The 22,860-nt window shown below is 42.1% G+C and overlaps 1 protein-coding gene and 1 long non-coding RNA gene across 3 annotated transcripts in view; one reads left to right on the top strand and one right to left on the bottom strand.

Annotated features, from left to right (window-relative positions):
• Window positions 1–22,860, bottom strand: part of LOC114653748 (1-phosphatidylinositol 4,5-bisphosphate phosphodiesterase gamma-1-like) — a 217,117-nt gene that overhangs the window by 24,806 nt on the left and 169,451 nt on the right. Inside the window, exons 15-24 of one of the 2 annotated variants that reach the window (XM_028804243.2) lie at window positions 21,197–21,304; window positions 20,664–20,851; window positions 20,367–20,567; window positions 16,880–16,999; window positions 16,340–16,523; window positions 12,732–12,809; window positions 8,411–8,461; window positions 5,347–5,450; window positions 2,554–2,650; window positions 1,650–1,716 (exon numbers count right to left, since the gene is read on the bottom strand). In XM_028804243.2, coding sequence (XP_028660076.1) covers window positions 1,650–1,716; window positions 2,554–2,650; window positions 5,347–5,450; window positions 8,411–8,461; window positions 12,732–12,809; window positions 16,340–16,523; window positions 16,880–16,999; window positions 20,367–20,567; window positions 20,664–20,851; window positions 21,197–21,304 — 1,198 coding nt within the window. The remainder of the gene's footprint in view (window positions 1–1,649; window positions 1,717–2,553; window positions 2,651–5,346; window positions 5,451–8,410; window positions 8,462–12,731; window positions 12,810–16,339; window positions 16,524–16,879; window positions 17,000–20,366; window positions 20,568–20,663; window positions 20,852–21,196; window positions 21,305–22,860) is intronic. The other variant, XM_028804244.2, reaches the window with a different exon arrangement.
• Window positions 1,024–1,627, top strand: LOC127528425 (uncharacterized). Its single transcript, XR_007935323.1, has 2 exons — window positions 1,024–1,318; window positions 1,451–1,627. It is a non-coding gene; the product is annotated as an uncharacterized LOC127528425 (long non-coding RNA).

Genomic DNA, 22,860 nt, shown 5'->3' on the forward strand with positions numbered 1-22,860 from the left:
CGCTCTGTGACACAACAACATGGAGGACTTCCAGCCAAGTGTGTCAAGAAACGAGACTGGGGGTCCGTTATACCAATAGCAATACACCAGCAATATGCCACAGTGGGACTGGGACTGCCATGTCAGAAGTTTTCCTGATTTTTAGTCATTCTGGTGTGCATTTGAGAGGGGTTTGTTATTTTTCATTATATAATAATATTATTTATTTATTTAGCTTTTGTAAAAAAGGCAATAAAGATCTATCTATCTATCTATCAATCACATTTTAATAACTATCTCTTGCATATATATTATTTTCTAAATATTTCTTGTCCTTCTGACTACGGCCAAATTCAGTTTATGATCTGCCTTGCAGTTGGTAAGGCATGGAGGACAAACAGTTTTAAACTGTACTGAATGTTCTGAACCTAATGAACGTACAAAAGTGAAGCCTATGTAAGTTTGCCATAGAAAAGTAACAACCTTTAAGTATAGAAAGCAATTGACATTTAACAAGCAAAAGCTAAGACTGTAATGAAACAGAGAAGAAACCTTTTTTTCTTTTTTGCCTTTTATTCTGCGTGTAATAACTTTTTTCCGAATTTCTGTGATTTCTTCCTTTTTATATTTTCACTCAACTTTTCTTAAAACGAACTTTATTGGACTGAGAGATATCTTTTGTTAAGCATTTAATTAATGCCTTTATCCTGAACCTAGAAAAGACGCAACTACTGCAATAACCCTCCAAGATGGCAGTGGCCAGAAACGTTATTCTGGATTAGGTATCTGCAGAGGCTTCTGGGAATTATAGTAGTTTCAGGAGTCTCTTTTTGAACTGAGGTGACCCAAAATACTTTCTGGTAGGCTGAAGTGGCACTGGATGTCTTTCTTTATGTGTCTCCATTTCCTCAGTAGTTAGTTGACTCTGAAGCCCTTTACTGGTGGATCTTACATTCTGTGATAGAATACCCTTCCTGATTCGTAAAGTGGACTGCTGTCTTTCTTAGTACAGGGTCTCCTCTATCTATCTATCTATCTATCTGGTGTCAAATGAGCAGGGTCAGGGTGAAAGATGTGAGACGCTGATGGACTCGCAGCACTCGTGTTCTCATTTTCCAAACTCCTCTTTTTCAGTATAGGATGGCAGATTGGATGCCAGTCCCTGGCAGGACACGCTGACATGCCAACTTATTCTTCTATCACAGAACTCCTTCTGATGAAATTGGAGCACTCAGAGGGACAGAAGCCGGGTCCGTGGAGCCATTCAGGCAGCACTGGTAACAAGTGGCCAGTAAATCAAAGACACGTTTTTGCATTTATGGATGGCGTCGGGCACATGGTATGAAGTAACTCAGCTTATTAGAGTTAATAATAATAATAATAATGAATCATCAGTTAGTTTGGTAGGAGCCACCTTGTTTTCCTTTAAGCACCTAATAATTTGTTAATTTGTTTGTCTTTCTGTAATAAGTATGGACACTTTGCAGAGATCTCCACCACAGTCCATGATGGCAGACATGGCTACGCCACCAAAGGCTCCACGAGACACAGAAGACTGACTCATTTGGGGGAGACCTGAAGCAGGTATTAAACTGAGATGTCAAAATAAGTTCAGCAAATCAAGTAAGTGCAAAGAGCAAAATAAAAAGGTTCAGATCGGTGACACTCACCTATGTGACAGGTGGGGACATCAATGAACCCCTTAAGGAAGTTGCCAAGAGGACTGTTCTCTGCTGACTGTAAAACAAAGCAAAATCATCTTTTGAGGATTTGACCAGGATCTACAAATAGAAAGTAGAAATAATGAAAAGAGAGAACGGACACGGCCAGGAACTTCGGCCAAGTTCGGCCCTTTCACATTAGCACCCCAAGTTAGGCTCTGGTTTGTCTAATAACCCCAATGGGTGTCTGTGGTGATGCGTGGCAGCGTGTGAGTTTTTAAATATAGTGCAGTCCAGGCTTTGTGGGTGGGAACGCTGCTGTGGCTTGGGAGGGCAGCCATTGGGGTGGGCCGACTGCTTAATTAACTCAGTTGTTCTACATTGGCACTCTGAGAATCGTAGTTAGTATTAAAGAGCCTGAGTTAGAAATGAGAGAGAGATGAAAAGAGAAAGGAGAAGTCGGGAAGTTAAAAGGAAAAGAAAAGCAGAAAGAGGAGTCAGGACTGAGGTGGAGTCAGAGGGAGGCAAGCGGTGGGGAACGATGCCACAGGTGGAGCCAGCGGACGGCACGCACGGGGAAGGGTCCCAAGGAGCAGGAGTGACCACCCACGCCAATAAATCCCATGGACACCTGGTAGAGGGATCAGTTTCATTTAAAAAAGCTGTTTTCAAATGATAAAGTTGTAACGTGCCTTAGTGGCCAATAGCGTTGCTGCCTTTGAAGATTTGGATTAGGCAAAAATGTAACCCAATGTATTCAGTCAGTCCAGTTCAGTTTTTCATTTAAAGGGTAAAACACTACAATTCTTTATAATGCGGGACTATAACTTCATAAAACAAAATCCAGTCATGCTCATTTTGGGCAAATGAAACGTTAATCGTCAACAAATATATAAAAAGAAGTGATACTCACTGCTTCATCTTGCTCTTGGGTGGAGGATGAGGGGATCTCCTCTACATAGTTAGCCGGAAACCAAAGTTGCCTTTTACCTCCATAATCACCACGCCACCTGGTAGTCACCAGAAATACATACAGTACACCGTCAACGGACTGATAAGTGAATTAGTCGAGAAATAAAAAGAATTACATTTGAATTATAATGGAGCTCTTCTTTTGCTTTTGTCACAGAGAAATAAAACTAATTAAGCAAACCAGTGAAAATGTTCAACAAACATGCAGCGGATTCAGAAAGTATTCTGAGCCCTTTCACATTCTACACACCTTTATTGTACCATAAATTTATTTTTAAATTGATAAATTTGCCGTTTTTGCCCATCAACCTACCCATAATAACCCATAATGACAAAGTGAGAAAATGTCTTCAGATAAAACTGAAATCTCTCCTTCTTAGAAGTACTCAGACCCTTGGCTATGGCACTGGAGATTGTGCTCAGATGCTCCCTGTTTGCTTGTCTTCTCCTTGACGTGTGTTCAGAAGTTGATTGGAGTCCACCAGTGGCAAACTGACTGGACTTGACTGGACATTATTTAGAAAGGCACACACCTGTGTATGTAGGGTCCCACAATTCACACTGTGGGTCAGGACAAAAATCAAGCAATGAAGTCCAACAAGCTTTCTGTAGATCACCAGGATAAAATTGTGATGAGGCACAGATCAGGGAAAGAGAGCTGATAGTGCACTGCTGCATCCACCACATGGTGAACCTCCTGGATTGGGAACCAAGTGCAGTGGGTCACACCTCAGCACAACAGTGGGAGATTTTTTGAAGGGTGGCTCCAAGTTGGAGGACCTGCTTGAAAGGCTGGATGCAGATTAACATCATTCCCCAAGACGAAGCAACTGCAGGTTAAGGGTCTTACTCAAGGGCCCAACAGAGTAGAGTCATTTCTGATGTTTACGGGATTTGAACCGGCAAACTTCTGATTGCTGGCGCAGATCCCTGGCCTCAGAGCCACCACTCCACCCAAATCAGGGACAGGCGATTAAACAATCTCTAAAGTTTTGAGTGTTACCAGGAGCCTCAATAATTATGAAAAGGAAGATGTTTGGAACCACCAGGGCTCTTCCTGGAGTTGACTGTCTGGTTAAACTAAAAAATTGGGAAAGAAGGGCCTTGAGTAAGAACCCAAAGGTCACCTGAACAGAGCTTCAGAAGTATTCTTCTCAGATGGAAAAAACCATCAGAAGGATGGCCACCTCTGCAGCTCTCCATCAATCAGTCGTTTATGTCAGAGTGGCTATAGGCCAAAGCTTCCTCTTGAGTCAAAGGTACATGACAGTTTAAAGGACACTGGGAGCCTGAAGACAAAGATTCTCTGGACCACTAAGTCAAATTTCGAACTCCTAAGCAGAACTCCAAGCACTATGTCTAGCGAAGTCCAGGTACTGCTGATCACCGATATGGACCTTACGGTGAAGTGTGGAGGTGGCAGCATTGTCCTATGGAGGTGCTTCTCAGCAACAGGGACAGGGGGACTGGTCAGAATTGAGGGAAGGATGAATTGAGCCAAACATAGAGAGTTCCTTGATGAAAATCTGCTTCAGAGTGCATGCGACAGCAGACTGGGGCCACGGTTCACCTTTCAGCAGAGTAATAACCGAAAGACAACACTGGAGTGCCTTGAGGTGTCAACTCTCTGACTGTCCATGAGTGGCCCAGACTCAAACCCCATTGAGAAACATCTGTGGAGAGACCTGAAGATGGCAGTCTATAGACATTTCACATCCAATCTAATGGAGTGTGAGAGGACCTGCCAGGATGAATGGGATAAACTGACAAAATCCAGCTGTGCAAAGAGAATTACTGAAAAAGACTTAAAGCTGTAATTACTGACAAAGGGGCTTCTACAAAGTACCAAATTAAGGGTCTGCATACTTCCATGAAGAAAAGATTTCAGTGTTTGATTTCTAATAAATGTACAAACCTTTCTGCAAACGTGTTTTCACTTTGTCATTATGGCTTACTGAGTGTTGATTGATTGGCAGAAATGGCAAATGTATTTGTTTTTGCGGCCCAAGGGGGGGCCTACACAATATTAGGCAGGTGGTTTTAATGTTGTGGCTGATTGGTGTTCATAGAAAATGGATGATGGAAGGAGTACTGGATTCAGAAATAAACCATGGAATGCTAGACAAAGGTGTCAGGAGTGTTATGAGACCAAAGAATCAAGTGGTCAGGTGTATAAAACAGTGTCCAGACCAGCATTGCTGTGTTGTTCAGAGGACTAGGCAGGTAAAACGATGAAGGAAAAGAAAATGGATGCTACAGAAATGAGCTGATATGAATGTGTGGATTAACAAAGCTTGATAAGATCAGGAATGACAGAATCAGAGGTACAGTTAAAGTTGGGTAAATCTCAAAGGAAAGAAGGTTAAGGTGGAATGGAGATGTCATGAGAAGAGAGGGGAGAAGAAACATGGATGTGGAGGTGTCGGGATGGAGGAAAAGGGAATGACCAAAGAAAAGGGGGATCTAAAGTAGAAACTGTTATCATTTGAGAAAGATGAGAGTGGAGGAGGCTGGTCCAAAATAATGACCCCCACATGAAAGGAGAAGAGCAAGAAGAGGAAAATGGATGGGTGAATGGATTTGCAGCAAATGAAATATAACACATTGAAGCAGGTGGAGTGTTTTTTAGCTGCAGCACACACGTAGTATTAATAAACGTGGGCTTTGAAGCGTACTTAAGTTATTTCATGACTCTTCTAATTTTCAAATTCAAATAAAAGTACAGGTCTCTCACCAGCCACCCTCTTGCTTGTCGACATTGGTGATGATGGCCTGTTTGGGAAAGCAGAGTTCATCTTCCCGCTGGGCCCTGTAGTCATATAACGCCTTGACCGTACACTGTGGAGGGGGGAGACAGGCTGCGTTAGAAGAGCCCAGACTGGAAAACCGGAAGAATTTGCTGTCTCCACACCCTCTTACAGACGTTTACAGTAAACCAAACCCCCCAAAAAATGAGGGACAATCAAGTCCCAACAATACTTTGCTGGGTTAAGCAGCAAATGGAAGCAAATAAAAAAATAAGCTTGAACTTGGGGTCTCATGGGAGGGTCACGGCTCTCGTTTAGGGTAGTTTGGAGATCTGAAAGAACCGTTGGCCTAATAGTGTTTTAGAAATTTACTTTGGCTCCACACAGCTCCTCATGGGACCACAGGTGGAAACGTCTTCTGTAAGGGCCAGGAAAAGCTATGATGCTGACCTCAGATAGCACCTTGAGAGACAATGGCAACGCTCCAGTAATAGTACGAGGGCCCAGACACGATCACACCGCAGAGACGTGAATGATTCTTATTCCACACATCACCTTCAAGGACACTGATGATGATGATGATGAGGATGGGTGTAAGCACTTCACTGGGAGTCCCTGACAATGCCTGGTCTTTACTCTTTCTTCAAGATGAATGATGGGTCTGAGTACCATCTTCGGAGCACTTTAAGTACCCTGGACCACAGACCCTGATGATGGTCTGTCCAGACATATTTTCTGAGATGCTGCGTTGCATATTTTACTTTTGGTGTCATCATTTCTGTGTCTTGCCATGATGATGTTACTACAGCAGCTGTTACTGGGAGTATCAAACATTTCCATGCAAGGCCATTTAAAATTGCTGACATCATGTTCGACTAGACAGAGCTCTATAAAAAAGTTAACTTTCAAAAAATAAAACAAAACAATTTTAATAAATTACAGCATCTTTCCCATTTTGCTGCTTTTACGAGGGACGTTCAGAAAGTGTCCGCGCTTTGATATTTTCGTTGGAAACGGTGAAGTCGGGAGGAGTAGTAATTGGGCGTGTCTGAGAGTGTCATGTGACTGGGAAAATTGCATCGCAAAGGAAGGTGACTATGTAGAAAAGTGACATCATTTGTTTTCGAATTTCTTAATAAATAGAGTTAAAAAAAAAGTGCGGAAACTTTTTGAACGTCCCTCGTACACAGGTCTGTTGTTTTTTTGTTTTTGTGACAAAAAGAAAATCATTTTATTTGTAAAGATTCAACATTTGCCGTTCTTCCAAGAAGCTGGGCTTTGATGGGCATTTTAGTGAATTTTCGCGACTCTCTAGTTCATAACAGCGTTCAATAAAGAGTGAGCTGTGCGCATGTTCAATCAAACCTCTTCGTTTCTTGTGGGACATAAGGCTTCAATGAGCTCCCTCCATCGCCTGTGGTCCTTTGCAGCATGTTGTGCTTCTCCCCATGACAGGTTCATCTTTTGAAGCTCTTGTACCACCGTTCTACGCCAGGTGTTTTTGGGTCTTCCAGTTTTTCTTTTTCCAGGTGGTGTTCATCTTAAGGCAACTCTTGGGATGCGGTTTTGCTCCATCCTTAACACATGTCCAAGCCATCTTAAGCGTCTTAATGTAATATTCTTGGTGATGCATTGACTGTTTGTTTTCTTGTATAATTGTTGGTTTGATATTTTGTTGGGCCAAAAGATCTGGCAGATTCGTCTGAGACATCTGTTGTGGAAGACCTCAAGTCTCCTGAGGTCTGTACTGACCACATGCCAACACTCTGAACCATACAGGAGGACAGACTTTACGTTGCTGTTGTACAGGAGCATCTTTGTTTTTAGGCTGTATTGTTTAGACCTCCAGATGGAACGGAGTTGGGAAAAGGCGCCCTGAGCCTTTCCCAGCCTTGCTCTAATGTCTTTATGGACAGCGCTGTCCTTGCTAATAAGGCTGCCAAGGTAGGTAAAGTCCTCCACAAACTCGAGTGGTGCTCCATTTACCTGGATGGGTGCTGTGGGGATGGAGTTTATGCACATCACTTGGGTTTTGGAGGTGTGGATGTTAAGTCCGGCCTGTTTGCCATATTTATGAAACCTGTCAGCTTTCGATTGCATGTTGCAGTGGTTTGTTGAAAGAGCAACGTTGTCTGCAAAGTCCAGGTCTTCCAATTGAGAGGACAGGGTCCATTGGATGCCTCTGGGTTTGTCTGCTATTGTATTGATTGTGATCCAGTCTATTGCAAGTAGGAAGAGGATGGGAGAGATGATGCACCCTTGTCTCACTCCGGACTGTACAGGGAACCATTCAGTGAGAGTGTTGCCCATAAGGACACTACACTCAAATTTTTCATAGAAGATTTTTATGATTGTAATTATCTTATTTGGGATTCCATAGTACTGGAGTATCTTCCAAAGAGTGTTACGATGGACACTATCAAATGCTTTCTTTAAATCAACAAAGTTGATGTACACGGGTGTACATGTTGGTCTGCCTGAAAGGAAGCGCACCGTGGAAACCTTTTGAAAGATGTGGCCCTCATAATGTCGAACAGAATTGGGGAGACTTAATTTGTTTTCTGTTTCTTGATTGTAAAGTTCCTCCGTGACTTTCCTCATATCATAAGCATACCAGGGCTCGGTGTTTGATTGAAGGAACCACAATTCCAATTCTTTAATCCTTGTAGATAGGATGGCAAAGTCCTGCTGAGAGAACTTGGAGGTCAAATAAAATTGGCAAACCTGTAGAGCAAATATTGATTGGAGAGAGAAACAGAAATCCCAATTTCCTCTGATAGTGATGGTTCCATACTGCCTGATCTTGTGTTCCCAGGTTAGGCATGGCTGTAGAATGACTGCAGCAGATAATCACGCCTGCAATTGATGGCAGCAGCCACACCTTACACGGGACACCAGAATAAAGCAAGAGATTTAGAAACCTTTCCCAGAGTTTCACCTCAGCCAATGAGATATGAAAAGAAAGAAATCAGAAGCCCGGATATGCCACACCACCTAAAAATAAAAAGACAGACGGATGTCTCTCGCCCTCTACCAGAGGAGTGTAGTCACCTCGGTCTCCTCTTGGGGACGCAACTTCACCGCATTCCTTCTATGACACACCTAAACAACAAAACAACAGCTCCAGCTTATCATCCTGAGCGACTGACACATGCAGGGGGCTACGCCTCTGAGACTTACAAGGTAGAACCTTTCATGTGACATTTCCAGGTGATAAGATGACCCTGCAGATGCTGTCCCAGAGAGCTGCTCACTTTTCAGATCTTCCTTTTTAAGGCTAGTTAATTATTGAATACATTTGCACGTCTATAACCTCTCACAGTTTTATAAGAACCCAACATGGAAACTAAGGGAAAGGGCATTTTGGACTGAATTTAGCTAACGTTTCTTTGCGCAAAGAGTTGTGGGACTCTGGAACAAACTATCGAGACATGGAGTTAGAGCAGAAACCTTGACAACCTTTAACCTCCTTAGCGTCACATTTTCTCCGAAAAAAATGTAAAAAATGTTGCACTTTTTGGCTTGAAAAATAACATTTTTATTAAATGTCATCTTTCGACTGTAAAATGTGCAAAACACTATAAAAGTACAAAGTCAGAAGTGTAGAAAGTACAATAATGATACAAAGTAATAATATTAATGATGAGTAATAATAACAATATGAACTGAACACTGCACATATGTGAGTGACAGGAGCATCATTTTCGGATTCCCAGAATCATTTTCGGTTTCACTGACCGTTTCAATCTCACTGCCTGAAGACACCGCGTCATCGCTGCTGATGAGAGGCGTTTCATACGAGATGCCATTATGAGGCTAGGAGAAGACGCTCGGGTCTGATGCTTACGCAAAACGCACCTATACCATAGCCTGAGTAGCACTTGGCACTAATGCTGCTGGCATTTTTACAACCAATGTGATTTTCGGGTCTTACACAAGACGCCTCAATATTGTTACTCAAGTGACACTTGGGACTAATGCTTTTAGCACGGTTTTTACAGCTCGAGTTTAACACTAAGGAGGTTAAGAATAATCCGTATGAGATATCAGGGCAGCTTAGCTATTAGCTAAACAGATAGGCTTGATGGTCTGAATGGTCTCCTCTCATTTGTTACATTACTTATGTTCTTATAACATCTGCCCATCAAAGCAGAGTATTTATGTGCATATGGAGACATCATTTATTCCTAGATTCTCAAAGCATCAATGAAAGGTGAAACCTTACAAACTGCCCTAGGTGACACAGGGCACATATCGAGATGGCAGTGAATATTTTGAGGGATTATCTGGACAGAACAATCTATAAATATTTGTTATCAGACAACAAGGAAATAAAAATTATACACCAGTGGTCCAATTTGTATGAAAATCTGCCTATAGATTAGAAGAGACGTGAGTAAGGAATGATTTCAAAATCGATTGGTGCACTTAGGGGGTCACTTGTTATAGCTCAGCTAAGATCTCATCCCTTGCTCAAATCTATTTTCTTTTTATTTACACTTTTTGTTGTCTTTAAAATATTATTTTGGCTATTGTGTTGTAAATGTATGTATTTGTTTGCCATGTTGTCTGCCTTGTCTCCTTTATGTTGAGCTTTAGAGGTTGGAGTTCATCTGCAGCTGGGGAATTGTGGTCAGCAGGATTGAAGAAGCAGCTTTTACAATGACCGCCTTGGCACCGAGGTTCAGTGCTTTCATTCTGATAGTGGATTTCCTGGTTTTGACCCTCCAAACTCTCAAATTAAGGTACTATTCACATTTTTGGACTGGATTTTCTCACTTCCCGGTTTGACTTCTTAGGCAAAACCTGTTTTTGTTTCAGTATTTTTTGCTCCCAACACTTTTTGGTGGAATTCAATTTTGACAGTTTACGGTTTTTCTCATTTTAATTTTTAAAGCCCCATTTTTTGCCCCTGTGTAGGCTGTAGGTCTGCTATTAGAGTTGGGGACTAGCCTTACTAGAAGTGGTGATGCCTGCTCCTTTGGTTTAGACCTGTGTGAAGTGTTGGTCTGTTTTTTGCATTTGAGGTCGCACAGTTTTTTTTGACCTTTGTGAATAGGCAGGATCACAACACCACTGAACTCTGGTCATCTGTAATATTGGGGAAATCTGAAAACAGCATGGAGTATAATCCATGACAAACACCAACACTAGTCCCATCAAGAGGGAAGCTAAACAGTTCTACTACACTGAGCCCACAAGAGTTACCTTCAGTTCTCAAGCCTTACAAAATCACAAGAAACAATTTTCTTAAAAACATCTACACAAATCTTTGACAAAGCAATCGGCTCATTTACTGTGCTATAAAGCCTCAGAATTATTGATAACAGCAGCTGTGAGTCATGCCATGGATATTATGAATCTGTGTTTATTATAAATTATTTGCATACTTTTCTGAACTCTCTTTGTGACAAATTATCCTAATATATGAGGGTAAGTCAATAATTATCAATAGCTTTATGATCATTTAGTTTGGGTCAGCTATACAGCTTTCCCCTTGTGGAAACATGGTGCAGTCACAGTGGTAAAACTTTCAAACTTGATCAGTCCGTTTCTCTTGTTGCTTTCTGGCCAATCCACTCTCTGACTGTGCCAAAGAAGACAAGCAAGCAGTGATGCGCTATTCATGGGCTGAAGATGTACCAGGGACCGACCTCGGTTCTTCAGAACCATGGTACAGACTTGGTCAATGTTGTCTTCAGTAGTTGACGTGGACAGGTGTCCATCACTTCTCTTTGGTTAACCCTTATCTGGCCTTTTTTGGAACTTCACAGTCCATCCATAAACACAGTGAAACACTGTCTCCATAATGTGCAGAAAGCCGTCTATGGATTTCAGCCCCTGGTACACCTTCAGCCCATAAAAATCAGACCAGTTCTTGCTGCTTTTATTTGGTACAAAAGATGAGAGGATGGGCCATGTTTACTCTTCAAAAACAACATGGGACACCGACTGATCAAGGTTTACACATGAGCTAACTTTGAACTCCTGCACTTTGGGACACATTCACAGGTTGCCTGGAAGTTGTATCAAGTGACGTTATGAGCACATTGACTTATTAGCCAGCAACATGGAGTCCTCATTTGTGGATTCAGCCTAAAACCTAGCATTACCGATTATTTAAAAGGGTCTCTGGTTTTGAACTCTCTGCTGCCCCTCGACTAAGATTTAATGTGTGAGAATAAAGGGAACATCAAAGGGGTAACATAGTTATTGTGTAAGAAGTGTTTTGATTTGCATATATATAAGCATTTGTTTTTGAAAAGGCATGAAGAGACACATGCAATGGTTGGCTAAACAGATAAAATGTTCTAGGTGTTTTAAGATGTGACCAAGTGTCATGTGTACACGAAGACGTGCCAGCTGTCATGTATACAGTTTTCCTTAAAAGAATATGAAGTGAACTTAAGAGATGTTGGACAAGAATGTAGCAGAAATGAAACTTTTATTTGGGTGTGGGTATGTAAGCCATTGAGCCAATTAGAGTGAATGCAAGCTAGTGAACCAATCAGAGTAGGCATTAACAGTTACCTAAGAATGTCTCTCTGTCTCTGCTTTGTGATCATTCGCTGACAACCTCTGCCCTGGGCACTGTCCCTTTAGTCGATTACTGTACCAGGATGCCCCCGTTCAGCATTTGCTGAAGAGAAATTAAAGATGCATTGAACAGGCTTCCTCCTGCCTGATTCCTGACTCAAAGAGGTCCTACTTCAGGACAAAATGTCTTCCTTTAATATATTTCCAATGTATTTCTCCCACACTATATTCACTATTCTGGTTTCTGACATTCTCACTACGTCTTTATGATTCTTGTCTCAGGTCCTGGGTTATGTTTCCTAAATCTGAGATTTCGGCTTTTGTTCTTGACTTCTTTTTTTTTTTGCTCCATCTTCTGATTCCGCCTTTCTTTGTGCTGAAACTTGAGCACAACGTGTCTTGAGGCCACCATGAACGACACTTTCCAGGTATCACCCTTTTATTGCAGACCATATGAGTAGCTCACAAATGGCTGTTCTCAGTTGAGCTGACATGAAATCCTACTCACTTTTATACCACACCAGGACGATTTCCCAACTTGGTTTCATGCAAATTGGACCACAAACTTTTTGGGTGCAGTTTATTGTCACATATTAATAGTAAAAGTTAAAGGTCAACGTGGAACCAAAACTGAATAGTCTGCTGGCTCAAAGAACTGTTTGTCCTCTGCTTTTGTTTAATTCTGCTAAGTTAAATTTGCTTATTAATTATATTCAGAATATGCTATCCAAATAATTGCTTGTAAACATAACTTATCTCAGCGATTTAAGGAATGAAGATATAAATTTGTTTCTCAGCATAGGTTAATTGACAAAAAAAAATCAGTTGAACTCACCCTGGCTGTTGGCATCTTGTTGGCTTCTACATAAAAGTGTGGCGTCCGCACCTCATAAAGCGCTCCATAGTCCAGCTCCTAGAAGGATAAACCACAACGTTATCAGCTCTTTGAACTGTAAGGTGACCAGGAGTACTCTGGAGATCCCAAACTCAGACTGTTAAATTACGTGATTAATGACAGAATAAAGGGTCTCATATAGAGTAGAGTGAAACGCTTACCTGCCTGTGCTAGCGACTCGAAACGGACACAGTATGGAGATACTCTAACCTTTGCAGCCGAAAGATCTCAGGTGATTGGCCTTAAGCCTGAGGCCTCACACACACACTGCTACATTTTCATTTAAAAACACAGACATTAGTCTCCATTTATGCGTTTTGTTTTAAAATACCTTGGTATTTTGAGGTCTCCAAAAACAGTGACTTTTGAAAATGCTCTCCAGGACCGTATACTTCTGAAAATGCAGCCTTGGCTTTACAATGTGGACGGATGGAAATGTAGTGTTTTGGAAAAGCAGACACCAATCGTGCTTATTATGTGGTCCTTCCTTGCTAAGACCCTGATAATCATAGCATCTCATGTCCCAACTGGTCACCCTCCAACACAGTGGACACAGAGGAGTTGCTTGCCATGGGGCTTGTTGCGTTGAATACGCGTATGCAGCTAAATTGCGTTTTGTGTAGTCTGAATGCTGCATACAGTACATGCACAAATGGTCACTAAAGGTCATTAAAGTTTTGTGCTAAATCCTGTGGCCAGCAGCGTTACCATTCCTTTAAGGATTTATCCACTGATGTGTATGTGTAGGCGAATGGCTCCATCATATGCGTTTTCAGTCATTTAACTTCGACAACGATACTTTAATAAATGATAAGAAAACTCTACTGTGGACAGAGATCATTTTTGTTTAACAAACTATTATTATAGTTTGTATATTATATTATAGTTATAGTGTATTATTACACTAATCCTGCCAATTTCCATGTAGTTTGGTGTTATTTGAACAAAAATGAGGTAACATGGAGGGTAACTTTTGCTTAAAAATGTCTTCACACTTTAAATTAATTGTAATTAGGTGTTTGAATTATGAAAATTCACTTTATGAAGCAGATCCCTAAAGCAGATTAGCTCCTTCATAAAGTGAGGGAAGCCTGCACGCCTGTCCGATTTGCAGCCACCCCAGTGAATAAGGAGACAATCCCTAAGATGACCACTTGCACCACCACCGCTTCAAATTTAATTTCAGGGCTCAAACTTTAGTGACTGTAATACGACTCGAAAGTAACATAAATTATTTTAAGTTTATAATGACTTTCACTCTGTATAAAACAGGGAGAGATCCCACATTTGTACTTTTGTGCTTGTAATATCAGAAACTTTAGAATTCTTTACTTGAGTAGTCACTTTTCAAAAATGATATGTCTACTTTTACTCAAGTATGGCTGCTGGGTACTTTATACAGCACTGAAAGAAGCTTGTCACAAGAACACAACAAAAGCCTTCCTTACCGAGCAGACACTGAACATTATTTGAGCTAATCAAAAACCAGAAGATCCTGCTAAACTGGTTTGATGAAGGTTTTGAAATTAAGTGGCAGTCTGCCACCGGGCAGAAGTTGGATGAAAGAGCAAAACATTTTTCCTTTATTCTAGGGATTTATCTCATTTTACTTAACATTTTTACTACCAATTGTGATAGATGGCCAGGAAACCTGCCCTGCCGAGATGCCTGGAGGAAGGAGGAACTGGGAAAGTGGCACTTTTTCCTGGGTACCCGGCTGGTCCTTGATGCCTAGGGGACAGCACTTCCGGGACACCAGGAAGTGCTGACAGACCAGGGATGGTTTATCATCAGGCACCTGGAGCACATCCGGGACAGGATAAAAGGGGGCCGCCTCACTCCAATCAACGAGCCGGAGTCGGGTGGAAGAAGGACAGAGCTTGCAGGACAGGAGTGGAGGCGGCCAAAGGAGCCAAGGACTGTGAACTGTAAATAGTTATTTGTAAATAATTGTGGTAAATAAACGTGTGTGTGTTAGACACTGCATTGTCGTGTCTGTCTGTGGCCGGGCTATGTTTTACACAATGTATACACCTTTACTTTTGTTTGTATGATGCTCCATATCTGCCCAATTATGTACCAAAGCTTTATCTTTGCAACACAACAATATGTGGACAACATCATCTGTTGTATTGTTTTTTTCAGCAAAATGAAGGGTGTAAAACACCAGAGAATAAGCAGCATTTCAAGATACGACGGGAAACGGTTAAGGAATCTTCATGCCACACTAGAGGTCACCATCATCTCCTCCAGAACTCGCAAAAACACTCCCCAAGGAGCAACTCCTGGCACACACTGATTTAAAGAGGATTTTCGTGGGAGACCGTCAATTTCCGACAAGACAATTGTGAAGGCTGAGGAAAACATGCGTAAAGATTGGCGGATCACTCTGGATGCTCTCTGCATTTTGGTTCCTGAGGTTTCCCGAAGCACCATCCACAGGATTTTAACGGAAAAGTTGCAATATCAGAAGGTGTGTGCAAGATGGGTACCACATATGCTGACAGAAGACCCACCCACCCTATAGTCTGGACTTGGCACCCAGTGACTACCACCTGTTCCCCAAGTTGAAAGAACATTTGTCCGGAAGGCGATTCTGCTCCGACGAAGAGGTGAAAGATGAGGTTCAATGCTTCCTGAAGGACATGGCGGCAAGCTGGTATGACATGGGCATTCTAAAACTACCACAGCGTCTACAAAAATGCATCGACCGAAATGGCGATTATGTAGAAAAATAAATAATTCTTTAACCTTTAAAATGATGTAAATATTATAGAAAATAAACAGTTGTTTGTATTTCTAAAAAAAAAATAGGAGACCTTACTTTTGGGATTTCCCTCGTATATGTAGAATTATAACGTTCTGCCGTAATGAGAATATCATGGGCCGCCACTTGGTTTTCAAGTTACAGACGCGCATATAGAAGCGAAGCTAATGCAAGTGGGCGAGTCGTCTTACAAGTTAATGTTTCGCCTAGTTTTAATAAAGTATTAGTGTTAGCGCAATAGTTATAGTGAATATTTGGTCGGATAGGGGACACAAGACATTCGCATACCCATTCTAAGCAAAATGAAGAAACTTTGAGTACACGAATCTGGCCACCCACTGTGCATAAGATACCATATTGGCATTGGTGGGCGAAGGGGCCACCGATTCTTTCTCTGCCTAGAGCCGCCCCTGATCCTATGCCTTTAATCCTCCTCACATGTCTTACACTTGCACTGCCTCTTCCATCATGTGATCAAAGCCAACCTGACCAATCTCACTAATCCCAAATTGACCAATCAGATTGCTCTGATGGACTGGGTACACAGACATTAGTGTATGTCTACCAACAACTACTTGAATCTATAATGGATGATGTGATATTGTTTGATTGTATATGTTTTTAATGTTTTCTTGATATCATTTTATTTTTTGTGTTACTGTACCTAAACAAGTAAATTGTTCTGCAATCTCAGCTCGTTTTCCTTGCTAATATAAATCAATTAAAAAGATTTTAAAAACTCCAATAAAATCCCTCCACACCCCAAAGCCCAGGATCTCACCGTAGTGCCCATTCTTTCCAACGTCTCCTCGTTGATGGGGTAACGTAATTTCATCTTGCGGTACAATGGATGCCTCTCATAGTAACTGACCAAGTCCACAAGACTCTCAAATTCAGCTGAACTTCCAAGCATGAAGAGGCGACCTTCCTGTTGGATTCGACAGTGTTTGATCTTCCCCTCAGCCCTGCAGCAGACATACACAAAAATAACGTCATCTAATTCAGGGATGACTGCCACATTCAGTGATGATCTTAACAAGAAGGCAACCAACGCACGTCACTTTAGAAGGGTACAGGGCTATTGGTGGAGGAGAGGAATTACATGGGGTTAGGATGCAACAAATAGAAGGTTTTAGTGCAGATGGAATTTCATCTTGTTCAGATACAGTTATCCTTGGAGCCAGAATAATCAGGAAGAGTCACAGGAAAATTGTAGCTATGAAGCATATAGCAAAAAAGGTCTGCCCTGCCACATTCGTGATTCTGTCTTCTCAGGTGCAAGATTTACCACTTGAGACAAACAAGCTCGGCGTGATCCTACCTGAAGGAGATGGCAAACGAGTTGGGTTCACTGCGCTTCCTCACCAAGAAGGCCCCATCACGTGGAACTCTCATGAGCATGTGCTCTGCCTGCAAGCGGGACAGATTTGCATGATACCACCTGAGAAGAAGCAAAATCACCAGGTTAGGTAGATAGTGGCAGGTTTAATTCATTCACTTTGATGTAATCCAGAGACGACCTTAGTAATATTAGTAATGACATAAGAAAATGGCAAACTACACTCCAGTTGACAGCTTCACATAAATAAAATAAAACAAAATGCCTTCTATAAAGCCCAGTTAATTCGGTCAACATAATACCTTGTGCTAATACCGTCAGTCCAGGCCTACCTCCCAGAGTGCTGCCCACTGATAATTCAAACTTTGGCTCTGATGCTGTGCTGGAATAAGAGGGTTTAGAAAACAGACAAAAATGTAGAGTTTTCCTCAATTTGGGCAAGACCTGTGCTAATTTATTTCAAAGCTGTCCATCAAAAAACTGCCCAAGACCCTAAGCTGGGAGAAATATCTTCAAGCAGCTGCCTCCCTTGTGACCTGTTTCGACTCTGACCATGTCTCATACCTTCAAAGTTCACTGGTTGCTCTAACACTTGGCGGTTGGACACATTTCAGGAGATCACAGCAGCTTTACTCTTTTAACACTCGAATGTCTTACCTCTCACTGTGCTACTGACTTGCAATTTTATCTTCTTCACAATGAGGAGGCCTAAAACACTTTTTTACAGAACAAGGGGTGTTTTATTACTAAAAATTAGAAAACCTAATTAAATTTACTCTATGTGGGGATGCTTAAATTGAAACAGTTTATTATCCTTCTAAAGTGAGAAGTGGGGCCTCATTAATGTCACAGCTGTTTTCATATAAATCGCCGGAGAAGAGTAAACCAGTGACGTCACTGGTTTAGTGTTGAGTGGGGGGAGAAGTGGGGATTCTTGAAATTTGAGTTCTTCTACTGATAAGTGTTAGCCCAGTGATGTCACCATTCTCCTGTGGGTTATACAAAAATGACTGCATTGTGTCTTGCCGCAATTTTTTCAAAGCCCCCACATAAAAGAGTACTTTACAAAACCTGCTTTGAAGTCTCGAATAAGATTCTTGGCTGTTTTGGACCATGATGGAAAGTAGGTCTGGAGCTTTGCCAATAAATTACAGTGCCAGATTAATATTGTTTGATCAAAATGTGTAGATAATGCAGTTGTGAGGTTGTTTTAGCAAGTATACACACTCACCGGCCACTTTATTAGGTACATCTGTTTGACTGCTTGTTAATGCAAATATCAAATCAGCCGATCACATGGCAACAACTCAATGCATTTAGGCCTGTAGACATTACCAAGACTACCTCAAAATGAGCATCAGAATGGGGAAGAAAGGTGATTTAAGTGATTTTGGTTGTCGATGCCAGGCGTTTGGTCTGAGTATTTCAAAAACTAATGATCTACTGGGATTTTCACAAAGAACCATCTCTAGGGTTTGCAGAAAATGCTCAGAAAAAGGGGAAATATCCAGTGAGTGGCAGTTATCTGGTCGAAAATCCCTTGTTGGTGCCAGAGGAGAATGGCCAGACTGGTTCAAGCTGACAGAAAGGCAATAGTAACTGAAATAACCACTCAATATCACCGAGGTATACAGAAGAGCATGGTATGCACAACACTTTGAACCTTGAAGCAGATGAGCTACAGTAGCAGGAGACCACAGCGAGTGACACTCCTGTGAGCTAAGAACAGGCAACAGAGACTACAATTTGCATGAGCTCACCAAAATTGGTCTGAGTCTCAATTTCTGCTGTGACATTCAGATGGTAGAGTCAGAATTTGGTGTCAAAACATGAAAGTATGGATCCATCCTGCCTTGTATCAAAGGTTCAGGCTGGAGGTGGTGATATGATGGTGTGGGGGATATTTTCTTGGCACACTTTGGGCCCCTTAGTACCAACTGAGCATTGTTTAAATGCCACAGCCTACCTGAGTATTGTTGCTGACCATGTCCATCTCTTTATGACCGCAGTGTACCCATCTTCTAATTGCTCCTTCTAGCAGGATAACACGCCAGGTCACAAAACTCAAATCATCTCAAACTGGTCTCTTGAACATGAAAATGAGTTCACTAAACTCAAATGGCCTCCACAGTCACCAGATCTCAATCCAGTAGAGCACCTTTGGGATGTGATGGAACAGGAGATTCGCCTCATGGATTTGCAGCCGACAAGTCTACAGTAACGGCGTGATGCTATCATGTCGATATGGACCCAAGGAATGTTTCCAGCACCTTGTTGAATTACGTCAGTTCTGAAGGCAAAAGGGAGTCCAACCCGGTACTACCAAGGTGTACCTAATAAAGTGGCGGGTGAGTGTACATATGTTTACTCTATGCTTAAAACTCTATTTTTAATTTCTACATAAATGACTTTCTTTTTCTTTGCTTTTATAGTTGACTTTCTCAAGCAGCAGGAGAAATGACCTGGATTAACAGAGGGCCGACTTGCACACGCGACTCTCCCAACATTTGACCAGCTTGTACTGGGGATCTATTTTGCCGTCAAGAGCAGCTTTTGAACATCTAAAACAGGAGAATACAGAACATGTACAAGCTGATGTGACCCCTCTCGAGGTAAATTTGAAGCTAAATGAATCCATAATTGAAGTCACACAGAATGTTTCTCTGTTTTAAAATCGACGAGTCTGAAAATTCACCAATGCTTTTCAATAGGAGATTTGGAGTTTTCTCTATTTGAGATATCTCAATAAAAACTGAACAAATTAGCCTGAAAAGTAAGTATGCCAAATTATATCAAAATCAGCCCACTGGAACCCGAGTCGTTACAGGTGGACAGACTGTCAGACATACGTGACAACCACAGTAGGTGCTTTCACCGTTATATGCAAAATAGTTGGATGGATGATTTCTGGTGGGGCGGCACGGTGGCGCAGTGGTAGCACTGCTGCCTCGCAGTTGGGAGACCCGGGTTCACTTCAAGGGTCCTCCTTGCGTGGAGTTTGCATGTTCTACCCGTTTCTGCGTGGGTTTCCTCCCACAGTCCAAAGACATGCAGGTTAGGTGGATTGGCGATTCTAAATTACCCCTAGTGTGTGCTTGGTGTGTGTTTGTGTGTGTCCTGCGGTGGGTTGGCACCCTGCCCGGGATTGGTTCCTGCCTTGTGCCCTGTGTTGGCTGGGATTGGCTCCAGCAGACCCCCGTGACCCTGTGTTCAGATTCAGCAGGTTGGAAAATGGATGGATGGATGGATGATTTCTGGTATCAGGACTCAGGTACACATCCACTACAATCCAATGAACTGGTTAATTTACGGAAAATTATAAACAATTTCAAAAATTCTGGAGTAGTAAACCTGTTGATATCGATTTAAGCCCCTTTTCACAATGTCAGATATGTCACCAGCATGCCACTGTCCGGCATGAAGGCTGTGGTGGAAGGATTCGTCAGTGAACAATGTAGCTGGTACTCACTCTTTGCTCTCATGGGCATTCGGTTGAGGCACAGGGTCTGTAAGTCTCATCTCAAATTCATTGCAGCGTAGAGGCACCTCACGGTAATGGGAGATAAGGCTATATAGGCTGTCAAAAACAAGGTTGTCAGTTAGGTAGAATTTGGTGGTGCCGGCCTCCTGTCGGGAGTGAATTCGGCAATGCTGAACCCGTCCAGATCTCCTGAAAAGTACACAGAAAGATAAGAACTCTCAGTCTAGTTCAGAGTATGCAAAAAATATTTTCCATAAACACTGCAGAAAGAAATTCAATACACACCAAAAAGACAAGGTGTAATCTCCAACAAAGGTCTCACTCTCCCTGACGAGAAAGGTGCCGTCTTTGCCACCACTGTCCCCGCAATACTCATGCAACAATTTCTCTGCAATCTGTCGACCATCTCGACCTCCACCCAGTTTGCCATGGAACCACTTTTCACTGAAGTGTAAATCATTGTTGTTGAATTCCTGCAGGAAAATTTGAAACCAGTTAAGTGACTAAAGTGACCAAAGAGATCTAGATAATGTGAGATGATTGGGCCAAAGCCATTCAGATCTCACAATGATCAGTCCACTACAGTACCAACACATGGAACCAACGTCCGGATAAACCAATATAAGTAAAAGAGATGTATGTAGGAAGCCTGGAGATCTCTGGGTTTCAAATATGGCAAATGAAAGATGACTGGAAGGATCATAAGTAGATTTAAGCAAACCTGAGAAGGACCAATGTATGCACATCTGAGAAGTTGACCAAAGCCATAGCATAAACAGGCTCCTATATAGTATAGGTCTGGGCTGTATTTTGCCTACCTCTTTGTGTTCCTCCTCTTCTTCCTCATCAGCAGTCTGGTAGTGAGATGTCTCCTCTGAGTAATAGATCTTATTGCTGGTAAGGACAAAGTAGTGTGGGCTCCAATTCTGAAACACAGAAGAATAAGGTCATGTGCCAAATTACGGCGAACCGATCTGTACTTACAGCCAAGGGCCACAGGAAAACAATATGTTAATGATGTTCTAGAAATGGCCAAAGCCAGTGACAGTAATAAAATCTTTTGTCAATATTATTATTATTACTATTTCATACCGTCTCATATGTTTTGTGACTCTTGGGGGGCCCTTTAAGGTTTGTTTTCATTGGCGTCTCCCCAAGTGGCTAATGAGTTCAGCCCGTACCGCCTTCCCTTACAGCAGTGCTTCTCAACCTTTATGGTAACCCCTCTTTGGTGAAAAGAGCATAATCAGGGGTCCCACTTGGTGAAATAAGCTCATTTAGAAAAGTGGAAAACATATTGTGCAGCACTGGTGATCAGTTACACAACCCACTGTGACCGACTCCCAAAGCAACGCAAACGACTTCTGGTCCAGGCTTTGGTCTTGTCACATGTGGACTACTGCTGCTCACTTCTGGCAGGAGTACCCACATATGGGGCAGAGTGGTGGCTCTGAGGCTAAGGATCTGTGCTGGTATCCAGAAGGTTGCCGGTTCGAATTCCTGTCATTGCCAAAAGAGATCCTACTCTGCTGGGCCCTTGAGCAAGACCCTTAACCTGTAATTGCTCCAGGGGCGCTGTACAATGGCTGACCCTGCGCTCTGACCCCAAGGGGTATGCGAAAACTAACAAATTCCAAATTAGCAAATTAAGGCGAAATAAAGAACAAAAAAAAAAAAAGTACTATCAAGCCACTGGAGATGGTCCAGAATGCAAAGGCCTGTCTTCTATGTAACCAGCCAAGACAGGCACATGTCACCCCTCTCTTCAGGTCGCTACACTGGCTTCCCATTAAGTTCAAATCCTGACGCTCGCCTAAGAAGCACTTGAAAATCCATCTGTCCTGGGAATATCTGTCTATTTGATTGAAAAAAAATTTTGCTCTGTGATCTTTCATATTGTTGGTTGATTTGTTATTACATTGAGCTTAATTGCTGGATCGATTGTTAATCTATGATTGTAGATTTATTAGTTATCACATCTTGTCACTTGTAGCAATCAAATTTTGTTAAAAGGCACTAACTAAACAAACAGGCCCTGGCCTAATGTTACTCAGTCATGTTTACCTCTTGTAAGTCACTTTGGATAAAAGCGTCTGCCAAGCAAATAAAAGTAAATGTAAATACAGTGATCCCTCGCTATATCACGCTTCGACTTTCGCGGCTTCACTCTATCGCGATTTTTTCTCATACACGTTTACGTCACTACGCATGCGCTTTCTGAGAACTTTTATCTAAGCCCCACGATGGCTCCTAAACGTGCTGCTTTTTCTAAGCCTTCTGACAATGAAACTAAGCGCTGGAGGAAGATGCTTACCATCCAGGAGAAGGTGAAACTCTTGGATATGATCAAAGATGGCAATACCCTACAAAAGCCTCCTCACGCATATGAAAAGACAGCGCCAGCAACTGCCTATCAAGATGTTCTTCAGCCACGCACCCAGACACCCACTGCCTACTCCTAGTACTCCTTCAGCGGAAGAAA

The sequence above is a fragment of the Erpetoichthys calabaricus genome, chromosome 6 (assembly GCF_900747795.2).
Source record: "Erpetoichthys calabaricus chromosome 6, fErpCal1.3, whole genome shotgun sequence".
Taxonomy (NCBI): Eukaryota; Metazoa; Chordata; class Cladistia; order Polypteriformes; family Polypteridae; genus Erpetoichthys; species Erpetoichthys calabaricus.